The 19273-nt window shown below is 38.3% G+C and overlaps 2 protein-coding genes across 5 annotated transcripts in view; one reads left to right on the forward strand and one right to left on the reverse strand.

Moving 5' to 3' along the window:
* Positions 1-19273, forward strand: part of LOC145966754 (uncharacterized) — a 58661-nt gene that overhangs the window by 18405 nt on the left and 20983 nt on the right. The window contains exons 3-5 of one of the 2 annotated variants that reach the window (XM_083091086.1): positions 6465-6738; positions 18509-18676; positions 19030-19106. In XM_083091086.1, the coding sequence (XP_082947212.1) occupies positions 6465-6738; positions 18509-18676; positions 19030-19106 (519 nt within the window). The remainder of the gene's footprint in view (positions 1-6464; positions 6739-18508; positions 18677-19029; positions 19107-19273) is intronic. The other variant, XM_083091085.1, reaches the window with a different exon arrangement.
* LOC145967077 (uncharacterized) lies at positions 3795-6158 on the reverse strand. 3 transcript variants are annotated; one of them, XM_083091709.1, is made up of 3 exons: positions 6070-6158; positions 5474-5659; positions 3795-5060 (listed from the first exon to the last, which is right to left on the reverse strand). In XM_083091709.1, exon 3 carries the CDS (start codon positions 5026-5028, stop codon positions 4300-4302), a length of 729 nt encoding a protein of 242 aa, XP_082947835.1. In that variant the 5' UTR covers positions 5029-5060; positions 5474-5659; positions 6070-6158; the 3' UTR covers positions 3795-4299. The 3 variants fall into 3 exon arrangements, with proteins under 3 accessions (XP_082947835.1, XP_082947834.1, XP_082947836.1); XM_083091708.1 differs by having other exon boundaries at positions 5446-5659; XM_083091710.1 differs by lacking the exons at positions 5474-5659; positions 6070-6158 and adding an exon at positions 5362-5453.

Raw genomic sequence — 19273 nt, forward strand, 5'->3', positions numbered from 1 at the left:
ATAGAATGTGCAAATTATGATTTTACTCCATTATTTCCAACTGGAAAAAGACACGTTTCGACACTCTTGTACTGGCAGTTCAAACAATGCATTACATCGTTTCGCTTTCTCTTTATTATTTTTTTTCACGCAGGGGTAGAAATATCCTGCCGGACGGTGTCACGATCTCCGGGACATGAAACGCGCGACAGCCGCGCGTATAATTACAATAGCGGCGATCTTTCCCACCTGGCGTACGGAGTCGTTAGCTCGGCAAACATTTTAGGCTTAACTCGGACCGGTGGATCGGTGGTATGATATCCAGCGCGCTTCCGTAATCCATTTGTACGAACTTGGGTCCTTCCTCGGGGGCAGTCGGGCCCTCCGTTGCGTCCCCCTCGCGAAGCGAGAAAGATATACGAGTGGTTCAGGGCAGTTCTCGGGGTGACTCGAGGGATCGAGGTGTTTCTGCGATTACGGCCTCGTTAGCCACGGGCCATCGAGGACTGCTTGTTTGTTTCCGCCTAATTTGACGGGGAAACGCGTCGTAATGTCGGACGCGAGTACGTCCCGACGAATTAGGAGTGATCCGTTGGCGTTGGAACTGGAAGTAAATTAGCCGCAGGTGAAATTAGGACGTTTGTTATCGCCATCTTATAGGTAATGGTGAGAAACGCTCGGATCGGGATTAGCCGCGATAATTCTTTTTTAGGAGCAATTAAGTCATATAGAGTCATGTGGCGAGCAAAGTTGCTAATTATGCACGTTATTATGATTATAATAATAATTGAAAGAGAGAGAGAGAGAGTCTACATGCGATGGTGACATTTGTCAATTGGTTGTCGGAAAAATTTATATATTATGAAAAGAATAAATATACACATACCCCTTCACAAAATTAGAACAAATTAATTACAAAATTATTTTAAAAAATTATTTTGAGAATATATTGAAAATTAATAGATTACGCGAAAAAAGGATGAATTAATATTCCGATATCAATCGATACACAAAATCTTATTCCACTTACAAATTCGTATATATATATTTTAGGGATATAATAATTTAATATTTTATAATTTAATTTTAATATTTTATAAATATTTTATTTAATAAATTTAATTTTAATATTTTATAATTTAATATTATTTTTTATATACGTGAGTAACCGTGCGTTATTTATACGAAACCATTGTTTCTTGAGAATATAAAGGAAAACGAAGCTACTCCGATACGGTCGACAATTTCGATAGCGATACGCGTTCGAAAGTGGCACGCGTCACACAAATTGACTCGTTCGCCGCGCGATCCTCGTAAAAACATGAGTCACTGAGCACGGGATTCATAGGGTACAAGTGTAATGCGCGATAGAGATCGCAAGGGTAGCGGATCTCGAGGGAGAGCGTCGATAGCTTCGCCGTCGATACTTAAATAGTCGGCGGGCTTATCCGGAAGGGCGATCGAACCCCACCGTGGTAATTTTCCGGATGATTTATCACGTCGCGCGCCTAATATTTACAAAAAGTTGACACCCGCCCATGTACGTGTGCGCGTCTATACAACGCTAAAAATAGCAGTGAAAATGCTAGCGCGCGTGCGCGATTGCGAAATTTATTCTTAGCATAATGTGCGCTCATAGCAGCAGGTGAAAGTCGAGCACCACCGAGTTGTTCGGAAGAAACGTCGTCGTCCACGTCAAGGCTGGCTTCGGGCGATAAGCGAATAGCAGCAGCTGCCTCAGGGTGCAGTGGTCTAAAAGAGGTGCAAACGACCCTGATGATTTTATAGAATGTTGTCAACCCGGATTAATTGAGATAGTAGCATCAATCGCGACTTTTTTCCACGACGGAATTAATATTAGCATCAGAAGCTTATGCGTGAACAAAGAAAAATGTGGTTACTATTTTCTATGGTAATTTTACGCAGAGTTACATAAAGTCTCAAAACATGTAAATGCGCTACAACTGACGGAATCGATATATTTGTTTTCTGATTCTCTAAAATTGATTTCTCTAAAATTGATTCGCATATATAACGCATTTTCCAATTTTTTATAATTTTATATGTAAACATGTACAAGATATTAAATTATATATATTGATATTTGATGATTGTATAACTTTGTATAAAATTGTTATGAAATGAATAGTAACCACATCTTTTCTTGTCTCTAGTAAAAGATAGTAAAAAATAAAATGTTAATTATAACACTTTTCACATGTCCCAGAAAGTCCACTCTAAATTTTAAGTTAAAATAACTCATTTGTCGTATGTTACTTATCGACAAACTAAAAATGTTAAATAATTGACACAATACTGTACATTTATTTTTGTTATTGGGACTTTAAGTGTAATGTAAAAATAACATACAAATTAATTAAAAATTACATGGAAAAATAGTTACAATAACTCGTAAGAATTGTTGTAGGACATTAACATATAATAGTAATTATTTTGACTTAAATTATTTGTAATAGAAACATTTGATTTTAGTAAATTTGATTATTTTGTATGCCAAAGTTCAAGATTATTTGAAGATTCACTTTAACTTTTCTTAGAATGTTAAACTGACTTTGAGATATGTTGATTGTTTAAAATGATTATGTTAAAAATACTCAAAATAATATTCCATTTCTAAGAGACATATACAAAGTGTTAAGTTATGAAGTTAACATAAATGTAACACATGAAAACATTATAAAAATAATAACATATAAGTTCTATGTTAATTTTGTATTAAAGTACTAATCAAAACGTGGTAACACAAGAAAATTTTAACATGGACGCACAATTTTTTACTGTGTAATATTAATTCCTGCGAATACTAATTATATCGGCGAAAATTTCATTATATATAATATATACATATAATTAATATTTTATATATGAAGAACTCAAATTGTAGAGAATATTGTAAATCAATTAGCATGTTGTAAATTAATCAGTAATCGAGAGTTTCATCAGGTATCACGGTATCGAGACATAAAATCGAAACAAGCATTCAGATCTCGAGTTCGCTTCTGGAATCGAATTACAAATGTAAAAAACGCAGCAAGAGTCTCACGACTTAGTCGCGAATAAAGATCTCGCTCGCGTCTCGTGCTCCTAAAAATGCGCGTGCAAATTTCGAATGCACCGTTCGGTTAAAACTCGTCGCTCGAGGAGCGACAATCGTGTCGTTAAGGTGCGCCGGGCCCCGGGGCGACGTAACGACGATACTATTCAACGCGGTTGGACAATGCCCTTGTTAAAAACCGCACGAACCTAACCGAACGCATACGTGCCGAGGGAGAGGGAGGATCGTTTTCGAGGAGCTTGAAACCGCAAAACCGCTTCGAGGCGATGAGGTTTGCGTCGCGGGGGACCGACCCCATCCTCTTCGCGGGGCCCGTCTTCTCGGGGCTTCGCGAATAGACGCAGGGCACTCGCGTGACACCCCTCTCTTATCTGCATTCGTTTAAAGCCCTCTCCTCTTCCCCGATCTCGTTTCGTTCAGCTCCTTGTGAACGAGTCCTGCGGCTTCGGGCTCCGCTCCGTAAAGGAAAAGGATCAGGATCCTGTCATCGGATAAATAGATCTAGAAAACCGCGATTACCCTTGCGGTCCTGTGAAAAAAAGTGACAGGAGCAATGGAAGCTTTCGCGCGTAACAAGGATCTGAATGAAAAAAAAGCACGCATGCATGTATTTGCATGTATTTATGTATGCATGTGTGCCTTTAATTCTTTCACATAATAAAAATAATAATAATCATTTTGATAAAAATGATATAAACATAATTGCAATTTTTTTAATGAATAAAAATATATAGGTATGTTCGAGATTCCAATAAAAATTTATTTTCTAATTCACAAAGATAATGAGATACATTAATTTTTCAAAATATGTACATGTCTAAAAAGATATATTCCAGCACATGCATATTTATGCGTATTCCAGCACTCATCAAGCTTTCTAAACATAGATACTAAAGAATAAATTATAAAAAAATAGCGGTCATTTCAGTAGTGAAACATCATCAGTCACGATGCTATTCAATATTACAAATCGACATAAAAAATCGACCCTCGATCTTTTAAATTATTAACGCTCAGCTTTAGTTTTTGTTGGCATTTTTAATATTCAAATCTCACACTTTCTAAATAGTAGGACTCATCAATTTGATTGATCGTCGATTAATCAATCCTCACTTCAGCGGAACACGGTGCAAGGATGTTGTCTCCATATATGTAATTGTGATAAATTAGTATAAAACATGTCAATCAATTTTGATGTTTGTTTTGCAGCGCATTATCTCGATATCATATCTATTTGCAGTAACTCAGATTAATATCGTACCGGTTATCCTCCACATGAGAAACGCGAGAAGCCCGCAAATTTGACTGGACGCGAAAAATTGATAGGTAGATGTTCGCCACGTGATTACAGCCAATAATACGTGGATTCCTGCATAGATTATGAAAATCATCAGATACAGAAGAAGCGAGGACGCTACTTTCGGTGTTAATCCATTCAGTTTCTTCGCAATTATACATTTCACGTCCAGAGTCCTCGATGCCAGATTGGCCGCTATTCTCACAATCGTTTCCTTCGGATGGGATATCGTTCTCGTTGGAACCGTCGTATCGATTTTTCTCAAAAGCGGCGGCTCACTCGTTGACGGTTCTCCGAGCTTCTCTAACTTTTTCTGCGTCAGGATCTCTCGCAAGATCGCAGAAATGTCGCTTTCTTCGAGTCGAGGAGCTCTCGGGCTGGGCGAGACTTTGATCAAAGCGATCCTGGCGAAAGATGATGACGTTTTGGAAATCGATTCATTCTCCGTCGAGATTGCGGATGTGTCGGGAATATCTGGCTTTAAAGATTTTAGCAACATCGGGGTAAATTCGTCCGGCAAGGGTATATTTCTTGATGTGGTAGCGCTAGCCACATCGTATTTCTGACGGCGACGGTGATGATGATGGTGATGATATTGATGAGCTCTTAGCGGATTGCACGGACCTGGGCACACCATCGGCCGCCCTCGACAGGTATGTCGCGATGGATCCGTCATCTTCGGTTCTCTTTGTCGAATCGATTAAGCGTCTGGAAGGGAAATAATCAAATCAGAGCATTATATTGCGTGAAATTATACAGAAATGTAATTTTGACGTAACGTATTCTTAACGAAACGCGAGCGAGCCTTTTCATTTATCAGATATATCCGTTGTATTTCACATAGTTTGCAATTACGCGATAAATATTACGGAGCGAAATGGCGCGATTGCGTTTTAAAATAGGTGTTCCTGGGCACGTCCGTCCCCGCGCGGCCGCTTTCCGCGATAAATTAACTGGAACCCAGTTTTTCACCGTGAAAAAATCGCTATTGACATATCTGCCATCTGACCGTAGAATTCCGCCCGACGTTCTTTCCCGCGGCGCGGTAAATCACGTGCGCGAGTCTATCGCGTGCGATCGCACGAGGACGTACATCGCAGGCCGGGTAAAAGCTCTCGGACCGGGGGACCCGGGGACGAAGGAAGGTCATGCTTTCCGTGTCGCTTTGCCAGCGAGATATCCAGCGGTGCTTTCGCATCGACGTCGACGCGCGACGAAGGTGCGTCCGGACGGCGCGTGCGCTCTGACGTATTTCCTCTCGAGGTGTTGAAAAGTCGAGGTGTTGAACAGACGTTTCTTTTGATCGTCTATGATAAATTTAACATAATGAGTGAATTTAAGATCGTAGAAAATAATTGAAAATGACGAAGCTTGTCAAATGATGTGAAAATTTGATTTTTTATAAGTAATCTTCTTTTAGGGGCTGTAGAGGAAGAAATTGCTATTTGCAAACGAAAGATTACTCTGAAAAATAATATAATATAATAATATAATAATATAATAGAAATATGTACGTTTAATTTACAGTAATATGTGGAGCTCTCTCTAAAAATCGAAAAACACGTTTTGACTATCAATAAAGAATTATATGCATTGTAAAATGTTTACATTGTTGAGAAAATATGCTTAAAGATGTTCTATAATTCATTTGCAATTCTAACGATGAATATACGCCAGGAAGTAATATTAAATATTTACCTTTATTTTAAATATTTACCTTTATTTTGTTATGTCATTTTATATTTATCGGAAGAGAAAGGTTACATAACGTTGCGAGAAAAATCGAAACTCGTTTTTATTTCTCACTTTCACGTTTATAATACAAGCAATTGTTTAACAGATTAAGTATAATTTGATATAATTGCAATTATATTTATTTTTTTGACAAACTTTGACAAAGAAATTAACTATAAAAATTAAGTTTAATTACAAATATTGAAAAATTAATCGTCTTGAAAAATTAAGTATTTAAATAAAGTATCTAAATTGAAAAATTATATTTCTTGAAAGTATAACTTTCAATTATTTAGATACTTAATTAATCATGAATATATTGCTTGTCTCTATTATACATATATATTAATAATATATCCATTACGCATTTTTTCGCAGACGAATGTTTCCAACGTGCCGGGTAGGCTTCCGCGGACTCAAGCCTGAAGGTCGTTACGCAGTGTTGATGGACATTGTGCCGGTCGACAATAAGAGGTATCGATACGCCTATCATCGTAGTTGCTGGCTAGAGGCTGGCAAAGCGGACCCGCCGGCACCCGCGCGACTTTACATTCATCCCGATTCCCCCTTCACCGGTGACCAGTTGCTGAAGCAGATCGTCTCCTTCGAGAAGGTGAAACTGACCAATAACGACATGGATAAACATGGTCAGGTAAGAGAATCGTGGTGCATCTGCGGAATTTGATGTAGAATTAATAAATGTATCTCTTTTCGAGGACATTAATTCGATGAGAATTAATTGCGAAAAAAATTTTATCTAAATTAAATTCTAAAAAAGTTTCATCTACGAATAGATTACCCTTTGGACGACGTCGCTCTCGCGTTAAACAAAAGATAATTATTATCTTATTTTACTATAATTATTTAATACTTCTTCAAATTCCCACCGCACTCGTGTAATTAGAGTTTAATTTGGCATTAAAATAGTTAAATGTTCACGCGTCGCGAGAGAAGCGTGCAAGTCGACCACCGATCTCCATATAATCTTCGTTCTGGGGGGTAATTTTGCGCGCAGGATTTTCCTCCTCGGGCAGCCCGCGCGCAGAAATTGTCGACGATAAGGCGCTCCATGTACCCCGGCCATTACGCCGTTCTGTAATTTGCGCCTGCCTTTCAGCGGATGCGTAATTCCTGGGCCGCGCGGCGTATCTCCCCCTTTATTTCGGAGTTTAGCGCACAATAGCCGCCGGACGCGAAATGTCGAGTCCGTTGGACATGCTACCGCTATTACGTGGCGCAAGAGAACCTTCTTCCCTCCCTTCTTCGATTACGCCCCGAAGACATAATCCCTAGGTGGATACAACTCTCTCGGTGATTATATTCGGATTTTAAAGGAATTTATATTTTTTCGCTCGAAACGTGAAGGGAAATTCTAGGTATTTGCTTAGAGAAATTATTAAATTAATTAAATTATTATTATTACAGAAATAGAATTATTATTATAGAAATTATTAAATTAAATTAAATTAATTATTAGAGATTAATTATTTAGAGAAATTAATTATTAGAGAAATTATTAAATTAAATTAAATTAATTATTAGAGAAATTTTTTTTTTTTCAATATTTTTCAACGTTAATTTTACATATCTTGGATGTGTTGTAATTCTCTTATTACAACATGATTATAAAAAATAAAGATTTATTTATACAAAAGACAGACTCTGGAAAGAGAGAGCCGTGGTTTCCGTAAATTCGACCACTGAGCAAGCGACACACGCGTCGTTTTAACGAATGGCTAGCGCCAACGACGTTGGCGATGCTCACGTTGTCGTTTTTCACGCCCTCATATCAATTCTCTCGGCTCGCGTGATCGTTGACGAGTCCTCGAGCGATCGCGCGCACCGAAAATGGCCTCGTAAAACGAATGCGACGGGACATCACCCCATCAGGGTGGAAGCGTGGGCCTGGTTATCATCGGCGCGATTGCTAATCGTGGGCGTTCATGTTGCCAGGAACGTAATATCCGTTCTCGCCATTGTCGTCGTCGTCGTTGCTGGCCGATCGATGATAAACCGGTCTCTCGTCTCCGCGAAAATTCGTCCCTTCCGTGATGGCGATGGCAATGTTTGAGAAAATTTTATCCCTGTAATTAAATTTAGCGATGCCTCCTCTTCCTGCTTATTAACGTGAGAGGTTAAAGTCGCGCGGAGTAAATGCGCGAATTTACGGCGCGAGTCTCACCTTTATCGCGAGATTGGCGGTAAACCGTGCGAAACTTAATATTCTGCTATCTCTCCTGACGTCCCGTTGTAAACGCTCGATAAAAGTTAATCCTCGCTCTCTAAAATATCTCTTTTATTCCTTAATTGGAAGCACGTGTTTCACGCGCGTCCCATATGCAAGGTATGAATAAGAATTAATTAAAAGATTACTTTAACTACAGAACATATTGATTTTCTCGGAAACAAGCAACAAGATTTGAGACCGACGATATCTGATACGAATAATGCTAATGAAATGACAAAATATTATTTAAGAGATAGTTGTACATGTGAATTTTTGTTTGTGATTTAAAATTTAAAGAGTCAATGGGAAATTTTTTAAATATTGCGAGCATAATTTATTTACATTAAAATTTAAATACGTCCAAGTGTGTTGATGTATTATTTTTGTATTGTGTATATACAATTGATAGTTATAACAATAATTCGCTAAATCCTTTTTTAATCGTCTTCAATTTGACAATTATTTTAACATTTTAACTTTATTATTAAATTAATTAAGTATTATTTAATTAATTTAATTTTATTAAATTATTTTATTTAATTTTATTATTACATTTTAATTTTATTAGAAATGAGGAATTTCTTTCTTTTTCAATGATATACATATATTCTATTTATCAAACTACATCGAACATTATGTATGAATATAGCATCAGGGGGTTTAATCCTCGAATACATCGCGATGATCTCTTACCCCCGGGGGCTCAGAAAAATATCACGGGCTTCTCGCGACCGTAAAAATTGGGACTCTATTGGGGAGAACGAACACCTCGGAAGGGTGGAGCGGGCCCGTCAGAAAGAGGGAGAGGGAGAGGGAGAGGAAAGGAGCTGCTAGCTTGGGAACGTGTCCATAATATTGCGGACATTATAGGCGGTCTGTAACCGGTGTCGTAGGTGGTGTATAGTAGGTAGTACGAGAAGACGGCGTTGCCTATAAGCTAATAAATTGAACGGATGTTTGCCCCGAGCTTTTGTCATGATGATCACGGGTAGCCTACGCCTGGGCCCCGTCGAGCACCTTTTGAATCTCTCTCTCTCTCTCTCTCTGTCTCTCTCTCCCTCTCCCTCTCTCTCTCCCTCTCCCTCTCTTTCAAGACGAGACTCGCTCTTCCTGCTTCACCTCGGCATGTTTCTCTCGGCACCGCCGCGATGACGACGACGACGACGAGAGAACGCGTGTAAACGCGCGCACGCAATGCGTGAATACTTTTCGGGGCTTTATCCGAGAGGAGGATAAATCGTAGAAAATGATAATCGTGATGGGCGAGTTCCCGTCTCATCGTTGCAAACGTTTCCGTTTATATCCTTTTACGCCGATTGACTTGGATGAATGGTAATCGTTGCGATCGCGGTACTCGAGCATTATCGCGAAATAAGTGTTAGCGAAGCACTTGTACTAATAATGCATTTGATGCTGCGTAATCTTTTATTAACTCTGCAAAAATTTTATGAAACATCTGGTCTAGTGCCTTTCACGTGAATACATCCGTAGAAATGTGTAAAAAAGTTTTTATATTTTCAATAGATCCTTTCAGTTTTATAGTTCCTTGATGTACACACTTTATACTTACCTTTATAACATTATATCTTATATTGCAAGATAGTATTCGATACTTTCTGCGCTGTGAAAGAAACTAATGTTCCCAATGTTGACATTTTATTTTTGAAAATCTACAAATTTTTGAAACATATTCGCCGATGTTAGAAGATATTTGAATTATGAAAGATGGTCAAATTTTTCTAGTCAATGATATTAACAGTTTTCCCCTGGATATTGCGAGCTCATCTTAATACTTTATACGCGCATTATCTTTTCAATGGCAATATTGCTGTCAGTATCGTGATGTTTATTGCAATATTCGCCCATTGATACCGCTCGTAAAAGTGGTTATAATACATGTGTCAGTGCATGAATTCTCTACACATCGAGTAGGCGGATACGCAAATATAAACTGTTAATAAGCATAAAATAACAAGTAGATCCGCGTTAAGAAACCGACGAGTATCACTTCCGACGTTCTTCAAAATGTTTGAACTCTGGTCCGTCTCTCGTAACAAAATCTCCTCTTTTTTTCCTTTCAAAATCTTTGATTCCCCCATCCCCCTCCCCGTCACTCGATTTGCGATCGGAAATAATTCACAAGTCGGTGAGAGAAAGAATTCGGAAAGAGGAGGAAGGAGAGAAAGGTCCTGGGGGATCGAGTCGAGTTTCGTGACGAGGAACTCTTATTCCTTTCCGGCTGCACCGGCAATTGCCAAACGCCCTGTACACGCGCAGAGAGAAACACTGGCGAGGAACAGACACACCGGTTGAAAGCGGTCGGTCGAACCGGGCGAACCACGCAATGCCAGTCAACTTAACTCGACGACTCGAGTGGTAGGGAACATTCCTTCGCTACGGCCACTATTTCATCGTTTCGTATGACGCGATATTATAAGACCCCCGCCTGCGACTCCGGCTACTACACGGTGGTCCAAAAGCGGCCATCTACACCTGCGCGCGAGTTCTCGCGCCGAGCGTTCCTTCCGATCTTTTTCTCCTCGTCGGAGTTCGTAATCGGCGAACCCGCATACAAGGCCCGCTCTTAGAAAATATATTTTTATTGCCACTGGTTACTTCAACTTTCTATCGGAGTTACCGCTACTATTTATCATTATCATTCTTTCATCTCGAAATTTATTCGTACGACTGTGAGTTTGACGTGTGTTTTGTATACCCTATAGGTATATGAATATTAATTCCCTGCCTCCGGTCATCGTTGCTTCTCGATTACGCGCGTGATGTTATGTTACACGCACGCGTTTTATAACGAGAAAAATAAATAGAGAAATAAATATTCTTTAATTTCGATTTAAATGAAAAATTAATTTAAATCTATATTTCAAGAAAATATCAAAAATCTTGTATCAACAAATAAAATTGAAAATATTTATTAGAATGTATTTAAAAAAAAAAAAGACATTAACTATTATTAACGCAAGATATATAAAACGTATTCATTATACGCGAGAGACGTTGAAAGTTTTATCGATAATAACCGTTTAATTTTGAAGTGAGCGGTACTTGTTGGAGCGCGGAAAAGAAGTTACCGCGCGAGAGATGTTAAAGTTAATCTCCTTGAAATATCGCGGACGAGGAGGATTTGTCGTAATTGCCGGTTGCTTGGTAAACACGCGGATAAAGTGCACGCTGGTGCAACGCTGATCGACAGGTGGGAAAGAGTATCGGCACGATTGTCCCGTACTCGTTTCTCGACACACGCATACATTCGCGTTTCATATCTCTCTGCTTTTGTCTTCTTTTTTCCCTTCTTTTCCCTCCCCCTCCCTCGTGCTTTTTTTTCTCTCTCCTCCCTTTCGCAGTACGTAAGTTTTGCCGCGGAGAGAAAGTCATTTCCGTGCGGCGGAATTTTTACGATCCAACCGTGGAGAGCGAGCATGATATGCACGATACGAATTTAAATCCGCGGTACATAAATAACAGCCGATAAATAAGTATCAACGATGTGTACCTATCGTATTATACATATTTGGATAGTTGATTGCTGTGGACAACGGCCACGTTGATTTGATAATGAATCAATGAATCTCGAATATATCAAGTTTAAAATATTTATGATTCTGGAAACTTGAGATTTTATATTTGAATTTTTTTTTTAATTACAAATCAGACAATCTAAAAATCTCCAAGTTTTTGCAGATTTATATATGTAGCAAGTTTGCAGCATCTATATATTTAGTTTTGTAGGAAAAATGTATGCATTGATCAATATGTCGATTTAATTTGTGATGTTATAATTCGATGCTTTTATTTATCGAATGATAAATGCAGTTACTTATTATATAATTTATTTCGATTTTATCTCTAATATATAACGTTTTCAATGCCAATTTTTTTATTTCTTTTTTTTACACAGGTCCGATATAATCTAATAATTATTGAAAACGAAAAAATATGTAGTAGCATGATCTCTCGCGTGATCGAGTCGAGGAAAAACGTGATCGAATCGAGGAAAAACGTGATCGATCCTTGTCCCAGGAAAGTCAGTTCTCACGATCTCACGAAGCGAATATGTCCTCTCGTTTAAGGCGAAGTATTAGGTTTCGTATCTCGGCTTCCCGCGGGAGAATTCCTGGCGGGGTTGATAAATTAAAGGAAAAGTTACACGAATGCACATGCACGTATACATATATGCATGCGCGACACATACATTGTATAGCAACAGAGAGCAGCGTGGATTGTAGTCTTGACAGGTTGCAGCGGGTTGTCCCGCGGATGCAGCAGCGGAGAAACGAATAGGAACACCCCGGAATCTCGCCTCGCCTCGTCTCGTCTCGCAATAAAACTGCTACCTTGGAAACGACTTCTCGGCATCTTCGCTGGAAGCCAGTTCCCCGCGCGGTAGTGGAATTAAATTCGGATCTTAATTCGCCGGAAACATTATTCCATCCAACTCCTTGCAACGCGAACGATACACGTTGTTTCTCTCAAGCTTCGCTACGCCCGTATTAGTCATTCATTTTTTTCCTTCCTATCATCGTTTATCTAATAGCATCCGGAAACTGACAACAGTTTTTTTTTTAGATTATATAATCTTTCTTATACTTTAATTAATACATCTTTTTTAAAACCTTAATTAATACATCTTTTTTAAAACCTTAATTAATACATCTTTTTTAAAAGTTAACACAAGTAGGAAATATGCGGTATTTTTATAATTAATGTTCGATTTAAATACACAATAAAAAATAAAATGTTAATTGTAACATTTTTAACATGTCCCAGAAAGTCCACTCTAAATTTTAAGTTAAAATAACTCATGCGTTGTATGTTACTTATTGACAAACTAAAAATGTTAAATAATTGACACAATACTTTACAATTATTTTTGTTATTGTGACTTTAAGTGTAATGTAAAAATAACAAATTAAAAATTAATTAAAAATTACATGAAAAAATAGTTACAATAACTCGTAAGAATTGTTGAGGACATTAACATATAATAGTAATTATTTTAACTTAAATTATTTGTAATAGAAACATTTGATTTTAGTAAATTTGATTATTTTTGTATGTCAAGGTACAAAATTATTTGAAGATTCACTTTAACTTTTCTTAGAATGTTAAACTGACTTTGAGACATGTTGATTGTTTAAAATGATTATGTTAAAAATACTCAAAATAATATTTCATTTCTAAGAGACATATACAAAGTATTAAGTTTTGAAGTTGACATAAATGTAACACATGAAAACGTTATAAAAATAATAACATATAGGTTGTATGTTAATTTTATATTGAAGTACTAATCAAAACGTGTACATTTATATTAAAGTACTAATATACGTGTGATTATACGTGTAATTTTATATTGAAGTACTAATCAAAACAAGAAGGTACTAATCGCGGTAACACAAGAAAATTTTAACATATGGACGCACAATTTTTTACTGTGTAAAAAAAGAGATGTCGTGCCTAGAGGCAAAGAGAAGAAAATCTCGTCGATGGAAAATTCTGAAGCGTACGATAGATTGCGATTTGCAAAACCACGCGAATTTAACGCGCGTTATAATCAATGAAGTGGCTCCGGACACCTCTCAGGCTTCGCTCAATTACGCCCCTGGGTCGTTTAATTAATACGCCTATAATTCGCGGCCTTTGCGTAATTATATACGCTCACATTGTGAATACCTGTGTAGATCCGGATAATCCGTAGCCTGCTCCGGATGCTCGTCGCGCTCGAAGAAGGACGAGGGAGAGGAAGGGAGGGAGAGAGAAAGAGAAGAAAAAGAGGAATAAAAGATTTCCGGCATAAACTGAAACTCGCTTTCGCGAACATTCAGGACATGCATGTTGCATGCGTGTGCATATTCCTTCCAAACATCGCAATGTGACATTTGTTTTTCGACCGCGAGATTGCCGGCAATATTTTTGAAACTGGTTTAATATGCTCGTGACAGAGCGAGAAAGAGAGGAATCAAAAAAGAGAAAAGTAATCGAAGGACGCCGTTTGTTTCTCTTTACCCGCGAGATATCCGCGGTTAGGCGAATTGATTGTGATATTAATGCAAAATTATCGACAAAGTGAGCACTCTTGGAGGAGATTCCAGCGGTTAAATGTAAAACATTCGCGCGGGATTTCGTTCCTCGTTTATTCCGCACGAAATGACGGGAAATTTTCGTCTCCAGCTGCCGTAGCACTTTTCGGCGCTTTGCATTTTTCGTGATAATCCGGATTATAATTAAATATACAATCGCAATCGTAGAATCGTTTTCGAAATCGAATTTCTGCCGTCGAGTCCCGCGCTTGTATAATTTCCAGTTAGTGTCCCCATAGTGTCTCTAAATTGATATATGTTTCAAGTATTTCGATTTTAAATACGCGGGATCTTTAGATTCTTTTCGCGTCTGTTCGGATCGTCAAAATCTTGATTTGGATTTTTTCGAATCTCTCTCGTATTCTTGATTTTTATTGGAGACGTTGGTATTTATAGTCTTTTAAATCATCGAATCCCCGCTGCGAGTGATTTCTTCCTTTTCATCCGCAGGGATATTTAAATTTCGACTTTCGCTTACGAGAGTCGCGGTATTTCGCTATCTACGATACATACCGTATCTAGTAGAAACACGTTTGTATTAATTGAGATTCGGATTAACATTTGACTTGGCATTCCGCTGTGATTGCTATCTACTAAGGAGGGAAAAAATATCGATAAATCGTGCGTGTAATACCGCTATCAACATGTATTACTTAGATGACGCGATATTTAATAAATCGCCACATGCAAATCACGAGACCGGGTCGGTTTCTTGGTAGCCTTTCGCGGCGGAATTATTACAAATGGACTCTAATTGATTGAACGGAAAAAGGTGTTTGCGTCGTACGATGCACGCAAAGAGCGAAGTCTTTTTTTGGGAAACATTTTTTTGTTCAGGAAAACGTTTTTACGTAAAAGCCGTGACGCGGAAAAACAGATGGAACTTTCCTCGTAAAACATTCCTACTTGATGCATGGATTTTATATTAAATTTAATTATCTACCCTAATCATTATATTTTTTTATATACTTTCAATACCAAATATCTTATGTATATTATGTCTTTTTATCTTTTTATTTTTTAATAATAGTTTTTAGATTTAGTCTTTGAATTTTTTAAACATGAAAAGTGTGTGATTTTTTTAGATATTTATTTTTGAGATCTAGTCTTACCTTTTTTTAATTTTATCATGTTCTATTGCGCCCGATGCTCGAGCGACGCTTCGCGGGAACGAAATTCTTTCCTTCTTTGGCTCGTAAAGTACTTTAAAATATAGCATAATTATCGTAATATACGCTCCAGGTGTGTTTCACTTCTTTATGGGGAAAATTAACTTTAATCGGTGGAAAGACACTTTTATCCAGCTGTGTGTGTCGGTTACGCATCGTAAATCATCTCCCGTGTTCGATGCCAGTTCAATGTAATCGCGGCTATTTATGCATTTGTATCTCGAGCGCGAATGATCGCGGTGAGGACACGTCCCATCGACGAGACACATGCGTGTCCTTACGATCGTAATCTACAATGTGCCCCATAAACTCTTCGAACACAATTCGCGAGAATAAAATATATGCCCGCATAGGACGTCATCTTCCCGCATTCTCCGCGACGATGGACGAAATATAATAAATACAAAAGGCACACCGTGTGATTGTAATAAAAACGCAATAAAACTTAATAATCGATCGTAAATTATAGGCTTGTAAGTGTGTCTGATGACAAAATCGGTCGTTTTAAAATAATTTATTGACAAGAAATCACAAATAAAATCAATATTTTTTTCATTGACAGCGATTTTTCAGATGAAAAGTCGCCGGCTTGTTCGCACACGTGTTGTCGGGAAATCAAGATAATCGAGTTTTCGATCGCTCATCGGAATAAGATATCGAGTCGGATGCGTGCACGATAAATTTATCAGACGACCGTGATGTATATTTGTACATGTGTGCATATAAGTATGTGGGGAGAGGAGGGGGGCTGCAGAGTCAATCGTGCCTACAACATTCATATATACGACGCATACATTCGTTAGCCGGGGATCGAAGCCGGTCGCGGGAACGGGACTTAAAAGTGAGGCCTGGCGAGAAGGGCCCGAAAAATGCCCAAAGACTCTCCTCTCGGGCCACCTGCAGCCGTTAAGTCTCAACAGTTGCGGCGCCACGCAGCCGCCTCTATATTTCATATTAGCGATAATATTTAAGTCCGGCTACCGCGTCCCTCTCTTTCTCTCTCGCTCCCGCGTCATCTCCCCGCGAACCTCCACGCGTCTCGTTCTAGGATCATTCCCGACGTATGCTAACGAGCTCGTTGACCGTTCTGCTCGATTCCAGTAATTAATAGTTTGTCATCTCCGATAGTCCATTGACATACATCTGCTTGGTAAAGGAATACTGTCTCCTAATTTTTTGTACATTTTTTTGATACATCGTACGTTTATTTTATAATCTAATTTTGACATTTTGAGGGACATAATGAGACGTGAGTGTTACATTTTATCCCGGATGCTCGATCATCCTCTCTTACGGAATTAATTCTAATCCAAAGTAATTCTATCCTCCGATCCTGATGATCCTGTACGTCTTGTCGCGCAGATTGCCCCCCGAAAACGGCAAGCTTGAGGGAATGTGGGAGCCGACATGGGATGCGCGCGCGTTACATGATGATACCGTCGCGGGGAATTTGTTTCGTCGCGGCACATTGTTTCGGACAGGAAATCGATACGCGGGCCTTCGCCCCGCTTGCCGCGCCACCCTCTCTATCCGCAGTATCTACCTGCGACAGAGGGTGCTTCTCTCTCTCTGTCTGCGGAAGTGGGATTCTCGCTTGAAACTTTAACCCGCCCACCTTTCACGCGACTTCCGAGCGATACGGAGCTATGCGAGACGCGGAGTATCTTGGAAAAACCTGGGCAACCTGAGACGAGACTCACCTGAGGTCGATCCCGCTTCTGTCTCACAAACGTTGAATCTCCCAGAAATCTATTTCTTAAATTCGTTTAATTTTAAGTGAGTCTTTCCTGTACACAGTAAAAAATTGTGCGTCCATATATTAAAATTTTCTTGTGTTATCACGTTTTGATTAGTACTTTAATATAAAATTAACATACGACTTATATGTTATTATTTTTTAGAACGTTTTCATGTGTTACATTTATATCAACTTCATAACTTAACAAATTAACACACTTTGTATATGTCTCTTAGAAATGGAATATTATTTTGAGTATCTTCAACATAATCATTTTAAACAATCAACATGTCCCAAAGTCAATTTAACATTCTAAGAAAAGTTAAAGTGAATCTTCAAATAATCTTGAACCTTGACATACAAAATAATCAAATTTACTAAAATCAAATGTTTCTATTACAAATAATTGAAGTCAAAATAATTACTATTATATATTAATGTCCTACAATTCTTACGAGTTATTGTAACTATTTTTTCATGTAATTTTTAATTAATTTGTGTGTTATTTTTAGATTACACTCAAAGTCACAATAACAAAAATAAATGTAAAGTATCGTGTCAATTATTTAACATTTTTAGTTTGTCAATAAGTAACATACGACGAATGAATTATTTTAACTTAAAATTTAGAGTGGACTTTCTGGGACGTGTGAAAAATGTTATAATTAACATTTTATTTTTTACTGTATATTATCGGAATCGAGATTCGAAACTAATTTTTATCGAGGGTAAGATTCGATAGCGATTACGATATCTTTATAGCATAAGTTTTCTTGCCCTCTGTATTTATTATTTCTCATATCTGCTCGAGAGATTACACCGTGGACCCATTCGTAGAAGCATAAAAGTCGAGGAGTGAGCTACTTTTCGTTGATAATCTGCCTGCGATAACTGGAGCCAGCATCCAATCTCGGAAACGAAATATGTTAACTCGCAATTAGATACAGAGACACGTACGCTAAATAATCGCGCGATAACTTGCGATAATCGGCGACTTAAGGCGCGCGTTTCGCGCGAGACATCGTCGCCGATCGCGACGATAATCGTACTTTATTATTATTGGTCGTATCGCGATCGCGCGCGCGACCATATGCGCGGAATTCATTAGGAGAAGCGGAATCACTTTCTCGCGCTTCATTTCCGAGACGCCGGACGGATATAATCGAGCGGTGGATCTCTGCTTGTTGCAGATCGTGCTCAACTCGATGCACAGGTATCAGCCGAGGATACACTTGGTCCGTTGTCGACACACCGACGACAGCAGCCTGCACATCAGCGACCTTCAGAAGGAGGAGCACAAGACGTTTATCTTCCCGGAGGCCATTTTCACCGCCGTCACGGCGTATCAGAATCAGCTGGTGAGTGCAGAATAATAGTCAATTTATGTACAACGTTAACTCGGCAAAGAAACAAGCGATTCAAGCGAATCGGCGAACATCCAGCGGGATTGATATTCTTAAGATTGAGAATCAGTCTTGAAATTTTGAATTTTTTATTTCCTCTCGAAAAAGAAATTTTCAGTTCATCGCGTTGAATGCAGAAATATCTGTCATATTTGAATTATATAAATTTTGTCATAAATTGATGTTATATAACACGAGTTTTATTTTAATTTAAATTTTTCTTTCGCAGAATCGCGATTATATTTTAAATTAAACTTGAGAAGAATGTTGGATTTAATAGAATAACATGTTTCTGGTTAAATTTGCAGATAACGAGACTGAAGATCGATAGTAATCCGTTCGCCAAGGGTTTTAGGGATTCGTCGAGACTCACCGACTTCGAACGGTACGCATAGATTCTCGATACTCGATTTTTTTAAGAAAGACAGCGATATTTTCTATAGGATATCTAGATTTGAATCGTGAAAGAGGATTGGATTATAAGCGTTTCCGACTTGGAGACACTCGTAATTATTATTCGCGTATCGGTAGCCAATCGAATAATAATTTACA

The sequence above is a fragment of the Camponotus vicinus genome, unplaced genomic scaffold, assembly GCF_025532165.1.
Source record: "Camponotus vicinus isolate PSW18456_S1 unplaced genomic scaffold, iyCamVici1.0 SCAF_2, whole genome shotgun sequence".
Taxonomy (NCBI): Eukaryota; Metazoa; Arthropoda; class Insecta; order Hymenoptera; family Formicidae; genus Camponotus; species Camponotus vicinus.

Excerpts from the sequence above, each read along its gene's own strand:
- LOC145967077 (XM_083091709.1), bottom strand. The coding sequence starts at position 5,028 with ATGACGGATCCATCGCGACATACCTGTCGAGGGCGGCCGATGGTGTGC.